At 43.4% G+C, this 10,403-nt stretch overlaps 1 protein-coding gene across 2 annotated transcripts in view; it reads right to left on the bottom strand.

Moving 5' to 3' along the window:
- Positions 1 to 7,900: 7,900 nt before the first annotated feature.
- Positions 7,901 to 10,403, bottom strand: part of DHX35 (DEAH-box helicase 35) — a 32,720-nt gene continuing 30,217 nt past the window's right edge. For both annotated transcript variants that reach the window (XM_033003656.2, XM_033003657.2), the window contains exon 22: positions 7,901 to 9,669. In XM_033003656.2, the coding sequence (XP_032859547.1) occupies positions 9,625 to 9,669 (45 nt within the window). In that variant the 3' untranslated portion in view covers positions 7,901 to 9,624. The remainder of the gene's footprint in view (positions 9,670 to 10,403) is intronic.

The following is a 10,403-nucleotide window of genomic DNA, read 5'->3' as shown; positions in this document are numbered from 1 at the left end:
AGAAATGTCAGAAGTCTCAAGAACAAAAATTTCCTTTCATTATGAAGGCCCAGTGAGTTGGAGGGCTGTGAGCATGCGTGTGTGTGTGCAGAACACAGCTTGGATGAGTGAAGCCTGAATAGCTGGGCAGTTGCAAAAAGGGCCATAACCTTAATTTTTTTTTTCTTTTTCCCAGAAAACTTTCATTAAATAGGTCATGATCTTTTTTTCCAGGGAAAATTCTAAAACTTTGTCCATGCTTTGAAGTTTTACCCTGCTTCTATTGCTTTTTCTTTAATAGAAAGGGAGGGGGAGCAATCCTCACTTGCAAGTCTGCACCTTTCTGCAGTGGAAAAGCATGGGGAGGAGAGATACGTGGCAAACTACTTTCTGCCACTCATCTACTTTAGGAGAAGGGAGAGATGGAAGACTCACTTTCTCTACTACTTTTCCTTCAGTGACCACAAAGGAGGAATTAAAGGGAGACAAGTGACGTAAATAAACCCCAAAAATCTAAAAGAGAAATTGAAGCAAGGAAAAAAGTGCAACTCAAATCAAGCATAGCATTTAAAGATCAGTCAGCACTGAGAAATATCAGATGTCAGCAATCTGCTAATTCCAGTTTTAGAAAGAAGAGTTTTGTCTCAAAACGTTTCAGCTAGCTTTGGCGAGAAAACTCCAAACACACAAACCCACTTGCCAAAAGCATTTTTGCCTTCCAGAATCATCGTGTTTGTGGGTGTCAATATATCTGACAGACGTTACAGTCTCCTACTGCTGTAGAAGATAAAATTTCACCCGTATTTACACTTCAGTAAAATGAACTACAAGTGGATTTACCCAGTGAGAAACAAAGTCAACAGCAAAATTCAGATGTTCCAGTTCTTTCTGTCTCCAACCAAAAACTTACTCCAGAATAAAATTCTGGATACACAATGTTTACCTTCTAACTTCTGCAAAAATTCACAAACCAGCCCACTCCAAAGTGGTCCATAATACCCCTGGACTTCCTGAAGGTGTTTCTCCCTGGAGAACCCACCACGGGAAGACCTGTGATGGTGACAGGCACTCGTGCTATGCCTGCCTCCACAGCTCTGCTGGGTGCCCTGGTCAAAGCTCTGTTAGGTTCAGCTCAACTCTCCTGTAACTGTACCTGATGCAGGAATTCTGATAAAGCCTAAAATACCTGCACTGCCAGAAATTACTGCTTGCTTAGGTACAAGGGCTCCTGAAAAGCTTCTGAATCCTAACAGGAACTTTGTTCAAATGTCTAAGAACTGAGTAGTGGGTTCCCATACATTTCAACTTTCCTAGTGCCTGGGATCTCCTCCCACAATACATTTTCCTTCTGTATTCCACCCCTCACACTAACAAGATGACGCTTAAATAGACTAAAAAGTACTTGGTGACAAAGAAACAAGAATTAGGAGGCATCTGTAAAAAGCTTTCAGATGGAGAACAGCAGGAAGACATAGAGCAGATCCAGAGCAGCAGCTGTTCTTACCTGACGGCTACCCACAGCCCTTCTCTCACCATTGCTCCCTTCATTCTTCATTTAATGACGAGCGTTTTCCACTTGGACTTCCTCCCTCATCTTCCTAAGTCTTCCTCGTGGTACAGCACATCCTCAGGAGGCCTCTAAATGGTGTTTAAATTGAAAGGTGTAAAGATGAATAACACTAACAACGCACCTATCTACCCACACGGTAACCTGCACAGTATGCGTTACACACCTGCTTACGTGCCAGAAATCCTGCTCACAAAATAGCACCAGGGGGGACATTTTGAACAGTGATATCCTCGGGGTTCCTGAGTGGCTTGAGTGATGCAATTTGCCTTTTAAAGAATTTACTTAAAATTAGCTGTTTCCATAGGATGTTCTGTTGACAGGATGAGAGCCAGAACATAATGTGAATCTGGACAGCTGCATGGAAAAGCATCCCTGTGTGTTCTCAAGACTAGGGGACACAAAGACCTTACAACTTCACCATGGCCACGTGGGCACCCTTAGACAAACGAAGGGGGAATGACAGCCTGTTTGTTCTCACCACAGCAAGAGAGGTGTGCCCTGCTGCAAATGAGAAGCACGTACGCAAGCCCTAACAACTGCCTCTGTCACTATATGGTGAGCCCCGTAAGCCAGATCATGTGTCCAAACCCTGGGTTGAGTCCCTATCATGTAGGTGCTCAGACTGGCAAGCCAGTTCTGAAGGTAGATTTTGTAACAGAGTCAGGAATGAGCACCTCTGGAAATGCTTCGGTGCAGCAGGTCCCATGCACACAGCTGTGGGAGGAATCACTTTCCGCTTTTCCCACTAAAACAAGAGGCTTCCAGGCTTCTCTGATCAATCCCTCGCCACTGTAACACTTCTCATCAGTGCCTCTTCCTTCAGTGCAAAGGGTTAAATCAGCATCAGCTGCAATTTCAAAGAAACCAGAGAGATTTTGAGCAAGACAAGGCCCGTGTGTGGGCCCCACCTCCCCTGCTAACGGCCACCTCCGAAGTCACGGCGGGCGGCTGTGCCTCAGCAGAGGAAGGGCATTCCTTTCAGTGACAAGCACCTTCTGGGGTACAGTTTTGCCCATCTTTTATTTTTCTAGATAAAGTGCATCCCTTGCCTCTCCACTCTCCTCCTCAGCCCTGACACGTTCCCATCCCTGCAGCGCTGGAAGGCGTCTGTGAAGGCCTGTACCCTGTTGTCCCAGATACCGACCACCCATGTGCATCCCCACACACTTGAAAACAGTCTTTGGCCTCCCAAAACACTACCAGGCAAGGGGAAGAATAGGAAGGAGGAAGGATTAACTCTGCCTTACAAACAGATCCTGCTCTCAGCAGCAGGACTGAAGATGAGCTCGGCTCCATCAGGACCTGACTCACCTGGAAGGGTTCCTTCCCTGCCCTCGCTTCAGCGGGGCTGTCACACAGCTCATGGAGCGCTTACAAAACCCCGGTATCTCACCAGACACCAAAAAGAGAAACAGCAGGAGTTCTGCAAAACCTGGCTCACAGAAGATGTTTCCTGGCACCAAAACATTCCTTGTCCAACGGGATTATCTTTCTGCCAACAGGCATCTGCAAAAAACAACCAATTTCTTGGCCTGAAGGGAGCCAAGAAGCTGTTGCAATTTTTTGTTCTCTGTCCTGCTCTTTCCCCTCTAAGTTTTGGCTTTGCCCAGCAAAGTAGTGCAGGCTGGAAAGTCTACAGGGAACCAGTGGGTGATCCCCTGGTCAGGTCTGAGACCTGCTGACCTCGAAGGGACCCTGGCAGGCAGAGGCTGCACAAACAAAGCAGGATTCGTGCCTCTGCACTGTAGGGAAACCTGCCCGCTTCCAGGGCATCTGTGAGAGGCGATGGGAAACTGCTGCCCATCACTCACCCCAAGGATGGGAAACATCCTCCTCTGACTTCTTCCACCTGCAAAGCTCTTCCATCTAAGCCCTTTTCCCCTCTTGCCTCTCCCTGCAGCACCCAGTCTGGGAGGAGGAGAGCACAAGGAACAACTCTCGGACCTGGGAGCCCTCACAGAAACAGAGAGGGTGAGATCTGCAGCTGCAACCATCTCCTTTGCTTACACCAGAAATGACAGGGGTTGACTCATGTGGTGCTCCTTGCGCTGCTGTGTGTTCCAGGAGCTGTAAAGGAGAATTAAAATAAAGTTGAAAGACAAATTAAATATATTTATATATTTTTAATTATAGTTATGATTCCAGAAAGGAGGAAAAGTGGAGTTTTTCCAGGCAAATTTTGATCTCTCATAATTGGCAACACGGCTAAATATAACCTCTGCATCTCACAGCCTTGCAAAGCTGCCACCCTGCAAAAGACAATTTTGGAACAGAGCAGGCAGCCATTTTTGCATCCTCTGAGAGAAATCACATCTACTATGCTGCCATGAACAGAACAGGACTGTTTTGCCCTAAACTGTTAATTTTGTTTATTACAATAGTGGCTAGAATCCAACACAGATCAGAAATATCTTTGCAGTGGATATGACAGCTGCTGCTCTGAAGTGTGGACAAACTGGGAAGGAGCTAAAAGTCAAGTGGGAGGGTGGCCTGGATCCACCTACCACTGGGGAAACACCCACCTGAGGACTGGCACCCACTCACCACCGTCACCCTGCCCCAGCAGAGCCAGCAGCAGATGTTTACAGGAAGAAATACGGTGGGTCCCTACCCCAGATGTGTGTCCCTTCACACACTCCACTGGGCTGGCCCCGTTTTGGACACAGGCTGGTATTTTCAGAACACGGGCCATGAACTCCTGGTGCTTTTGCTGCTCCGAGCCTTGTGCACATCTCCAGAGCTCCCTGTGCATATCTGTAAGCAGGACTGGCCCCCGTGCATGCGTAGCCTCCCTCTGGGGTTTTCAATTTTACAATATTTTGCTGGAAGGAGGCACTTTGCTAGGTTGCCAGTATTTCAGAGAGTAAAATCGACAAGGCCAATGCTGTGTTTCAACCAAGACATCTTCAGTAACCAAACACTAGAAGAGCATTTCTCTACACCTAACAGTTATAAAGTGAGATGTGAAAAGAATACTGGTGTGGAGAAAGAAGAAAGGTCTAAGTAACCAACAAGACTTGCAGCCTTAGACTGACATTTCAAAACAACACCAGGGAATAGCTTTTGCTAATGGGGCTCATTGCTCCAGGCTTAGGCTTTGATTCCACAGGAGGAACTCTGTGGATGTGCGGAGCCCACGTGCTGGAATTTTGAACTTCAAGGACTCTATTAGCTCTTCATTTTCTTATAAAAGTATTTCTGTTAGCCAAGAAGGCTGCAAAATTTAGTTTACTGAAAAGCCGAGAGCTGTAGCTGGAAGTAGGACAAAAAAGTGAAAAAATTTCTCTTTTAATTTCAGCTATGGTTGGTCACTTGGTTAAGCTAAGTATAAAAGCCAGTAACAAATGCTGTCAATCTCCTTGCAGCACTAACACCCTCCCACCCAGCACGCCCTGCCATTCCTCCAGCTACAGTCTACAGCAAAAGTGCCATTTTTATGACTCAGTGTGTAATTGAAAGAACCGCTATAGAATTTATTGGTTGTGATTTTTTGTTTTTTGGGGGATATTTTGTTTGTTTGTTGTTAAACCAGGGGGCCACACAGCACTCTGGGCATTTTCACTAATCTCTGCACTTCAAATATTGACCTTATCCCACAGCCACCAATAGCTTTTTCCTATACCCTTTCTCATCCTACTTACCACTAAACTAATTTCATGTTAAAACTTAAGAATAAGAAAAACTTTTAAGAACTGGCCAATTATTTGTTCCCCAAGATACTACTCTATTTGAAACTGATGCCTGCCATCTACTGGCACCTTTCTCAAAATGCAGTCAGTTTTAAACCAAAAATGCGTATCTCTGAGAAAGCTTATAGAGAAAGATAGTTATTAACTGACAGAAGAAAAATCCTGTACAAGCTCTCAAGGACAAAAGCTCTGAGAGTCTGAGAACTGACCAGAATCTGGATAGAAGGACAGCTTTTCCATATGATATTTATGTTCATCCTGCAGCTTGTTTATGCCAACTTGTGCTGTTTGTCTTTGCCAATTGTTGACAATATGGCCACTTGGTAGAGAATAATATAAAGTTATGAAATTACAGTAGGAAACACTGGTTCCAAGTTGCTATCAATAGAATTGCTCAAAAGTAATGAACTACTCCAGTCAGTGACACTTACCAGAACAACGGGATGACAACAGCTACTGATGCACATGGATGCTCCCAAATGAGGGGGTTCTGAAGGGCTAGCGGAACACACAGGTACAGCTAATTTTCCTTGGTAAAGAAAGCAGATGAAACACAAAGAATTATTTTGACAACTACATTTCGGCATAGAATCCCCTTGCCAGTCCAGAGATGGGGAACTGTCTGGGTGGCTTTCCCCTCCAGCCTGGCAAGGCGAGGCAGCGCTGAGGTCACCCGGCCTGTGCTCCCGCACCCACAGCTGCCTCCCCACCAACAAACACTCTGGTCCTCAGCCCCGGGGCTGCTGGTCAGGGGCTTTATCACAGAAGTCACACAAAGGGGACAAGTACAGCACTACTGGCTCTGCTGATTAACTCCCAATCAGCTTCTGGAAGTTTAGTTCTCCACCAGCCCAGTAACCACCTGCTCAGCCGGAGCAGTAAACAAGCAACGCGCTGCCGTGAGTCACCAAGCGACCCAATGATGAAGAAATCCTGCATTTACTTGCACCTTCCCTGCAGCTACATCTCTGCTCCCCTGCTTCTTTCTCTCCCTCCATCCCTACAACCAAAGCTCCCAACAGATCAGAGAAGCCCAGCCCTCCCTTGTAATCAGAAATGTCTTTGCAGAATCTGGCTGGAGTTACCAAAACATTCCTAGCACCTCGCAGCCCTGCCACCCCTCGTGCAGAAATGCTGCTCCAACACTCGCCCCATCTCCGCATCTCGGTCCTGTTTTGCCATTTGCTGGGACAGGGAACTATTCACTGTTTGCACTTGCCCATGAGCCAGAAAAGATCTGAACCGCCAGATCTAGGCTGAGTCACACAGGTATCTGATTCTGGTAAACTACTTTTTTTTTTTTTGATTTAAAGACACATGCTATCTGACATCACTTTTCCCCCAATGCCTGTCTGTAATGTGCTTATTGGAACACATATATAAAAGTTAACTCAGCCTGAAAATAAGTCACATCACATTACTTTGATGCACCTTTAGAGAACACTGCTGTGTGTATGGCTCGATTATATATTCCATTATACAGGAATTTTTATCATAAAGCACTGAGAAGAACTGGCAGTTACATCTCCCTTATATATCTCCCTTTTTTCATTTGTCTTTTAATTATTTGCCTCTTTCTTCAGATTAACCAGGAAGAGTTGTGACTATTTTCCCATCAGTTTATCAGAATTATTTTTAATCTGCAAGATGAGCAATATATTTCAATTAATATCGTCTTGGCTGAATTTTTATTCCAGTTTACTTCATCTTATTCTATAACTGACAATACTAAAGTCATAAGTAGAAACACTTGAGAGCACTTTCTGATGGACTTCAGGAGTATAGCTGCTTCTTTTCCCCACAGTAATTTGACATTAATGGATTATAAATTTACTTTTTGACAGTGGTGTCATGACTTCTATTTCAAGCAGCATTTTGATTCAAGAGCCTAATATTTTAGCCTCATTCTCTAAAAGCCAGGTTTAAAATCCTTAAACTGTTTCATAAACTAACAACCATCTTCAAATGACTCTGACCTCCCCCACAACAGCACTGAGACTGTTTACGCAGCAAAGAGCCAACAACAAGGCACAGTTACCCATCTCCTTCAAAGTTATTTAAAGCATAATGCTATGTACAAATCTAGCAGGGTGCTGTAGGCCAAAATTTTACAAAGTACAGAGATTTTCAGGTCTTTTAAGTTTTGAGTCTCTGTCTTCAAACACCTTCAAAGGGTCCACATTTCTGAGGCAAGCAGTGTTCTCTCTCTAAAGGTATAACCTTAATCTGGATACTAAAACCACTTATTCTTAGCCAGCACCTCTAGTATAAAGTCTGCCTGTTCTGTGTCTGCACCTCTGGCAATAGCTCAACAGTTTGTAAAACTGCTAAAAAGACAAGTTTCAATTTCTGTTTTTGTTTACAAAGACCTACTGCACTCATTCTTACAAAAGTACAACTGCTTGCAGCATGTTACAAAGCTTGTGCATCCCTGTGTTCTGAACTCAGCAGGAGTCACAATCATTCCAAGAGAATATTTTGCATCGTACATCCAGGTAAAAGAACATCTGGAGAAGAGAATACTCCAAAACCACCTGAAATTCTCAGAACTGGCAAATGAAGTGGCCACCCACCGACAGCCCGTCACAGCTCAGACCAGCACAGTACAACCACCCAGCGCGCTGGGAAATCACCCACTACTCAGGCTGAAGTGACACATTCATAAGCTTCCTTGATTCAGCAGTTTTATTTTTCTTAAGAATACTTCCAGAGGACAGAGAGACACGGACATTTTACAAGTCTTCATATTCAGTTCTTTCTCCAATCCTTTAAGAGAAAAAAACCCACAAATTGAATCTTTTTCGTAAGTGCCAACACTGCTCTCAGGTCTGGCTAGGAGACAGTCCCTGCCCCAAAGAGCTTCCACTCTAAGAGAGAGTAATACAAAGCTGAGTCCACAGGGAAAACACGGAAGGTGACACGGTTTGTCATGCTGCTGGTGCCATACATGGAGTCTGGTACAGCTTCTTGTGCTGGCAGTCAGTACGTAGACACTGAATAGACCACACATTGCACATGACAGAACATGTTCTCTCTGCAGGTGTTTGGAATGGAGAAGGTAAAACAGCTCTCAAGAAAGTTTTCAAGGCAGTCCTGTGACAAGGAAGGCATTTGTTCTATGTAGAAATTTTTGCCTATTTACATACTTTTTTTTTTAAAGAAAATAAAATTATAGTTAACATGCCAAAAACCACATTCATCAAATCAGTTACCTTACAAAAATAAAATTTTCAAACAATGTGTTTCTAAAATAAATATCAATAGGGTTGGAAAAAATAAATACATGTATCCAAGCTATCTTTTTATAAAAAAAACCAAAAAGTACAGTGCCTTACTGAAAAGTAGACATGGAGTCCCGACTAAAGAGGCAACTGTTCAGAGCACCCTTCTCTTACAGTAACACATGAAAAAGTGTCCCAAGCAGCAAAGAACAGACTCTTAAGAAAAGAAATATATAAGACCGTGTTCCTTATAGGAAAGTACAGAACGTTTTCATCTTTGCTGAAAGAGAGAGGCTAAAAAACAGTGTTCCATGATACACCCCTGCTGAAATTTTCTGGTATTTCCAAGCAGTGAGAGGCTAACATTTTTTCTCGTTAGGAGAAAAATAAAGAAAAGTCCCATCTGTGAATTTGTTTGTGAACATGTGTGTGTAGTCCCCCGACTGAGCAAAAAATCAATCCTTCTTAAAAATACTGAGCTACTCTTCCTCCCCCTCCCCAAACAGCAACTCCTACATATGGAAACAAGACGTTTTAACACAATGCTGCCTACAGAAGGACTGTTACAGCCCAGGGAGCCAGGGGCAGCTCAATCTCAGGCAGGAGACTTTTACTGCCTGGGAGCACAAGCTGCACCAGTTTGGGATGGTCCAACATGAAATCAATGTTTCCATGGCAGCCCCTTGCATTTCAGGGGCTAGGTTCATTGCCCTGAGCTCCTGCTATCAGGAGTCAGTCTCAGTTTGGCTGGTAGTAGTCACAGTGCTCTGGGTAACAGGAGGCAGGGTACCCTATTCCCCACTCTCATAAGGCAGCCGTACCACTCCAGGAAATCAGTTTCCTTCTTCAAGGTTTCAGGTTTTTTGTGGTCCTGTATGTCCTCTTACTTTTTAAATTGTTTTTCTACCTATTTAAAAGGAGCAACATGCCCAGATTAACAACAGTGGTCAAGTAGGCAAAGAATAAAATGTCCACAACGCAAGCTCTACATAGGTTTACAATGTGCTGGTCATGCATAAACCCCTACAGATCCCGGCAGGCATTTAAACATTTAAGTTGATGTAAGATCAAACTGCTAATGAACTGACTGCTGAATGGACTGTAGCCAGCTTGAAATCACTGGTAGGTTCTGCATCTGATGTCACAAGACTTAAATCGTGTCAAATCAGTGGTCATCTACTTTAACCCTTTTTGCTTTCAAGGAAAGATGCTGCAAGAAAAGAAGAGAAAAGTTGCTTAGCATATACACAATTAGAAAAATGGACAACTACAATGCTTTCAGTCTTTAACTCCAAATTAAATAAATTCTTATACAAATATCAAAGATGACCCTTCCCAAGCTCTGCTTGGAAGATATAGCTAAATAAATTTATCAAATAAGAAACCCCACATGTATCCCAAAATTATATGCTGGCTTGGTATAAAATATCATCTTCTAGTACTTCTGTACTAACTGCAAGCATAGGAACAATTTCCCACTGGAAATTGTTTACATTTTACATGCCAGCATGTAAAAATGCACAAAGGGACATTTGATCCCAACAACACACATATAAACACTAGGAGTATGTACATGAAGTACAGGATTTTAACTAAGGTATTAACACTGCAGCTGTAGTTGCATTGGACCTTTAAACCTCCATGCTCTTAAAGAAAAAAGGCCTACAAAAATGTGGAATGAAAGCACGAAGAAACTCCTGAAAAATTTGGAATAAGACATAATTGACTGAGACCATGATCAAGCCGTAGAAGAAAATCTTTTCACACAGAATCCTATTCAGTTGAAATTTGTTTTTAACTTGATCCAGGAATAAAAATTCTCATATCTCAGGAATCTCCTATTAGCACAAAGATGTATCCTTCAGCAGAAAAATGGTCTGAGTGTCTACAAATTAGCACAAATAGGTATGTCTTGCAATGGCTTGCTTATTCAAAATTTACATG

Source organism: Tyto alba, unplaced genomic scaffold (assembly GCF_018691265.1).
Source record: "Tyto alba isolate M040663 unplaced genomic scaffold, T.alba_DEE_v4.0 Super-Scaffold_33, whole genome shotgun sequence".
Classification (NCBI taxonomy): domain Eukaryota; kingdom Metazoa; phylum Chordata; class Aves; order Strigiformes; family Tytonidae; genus Tyto; species Tyto alba.
Note: the sequence above shows the minus strand (reverse complement) of the source record. Positions and strands in the feature narration are given on the sequence as shown.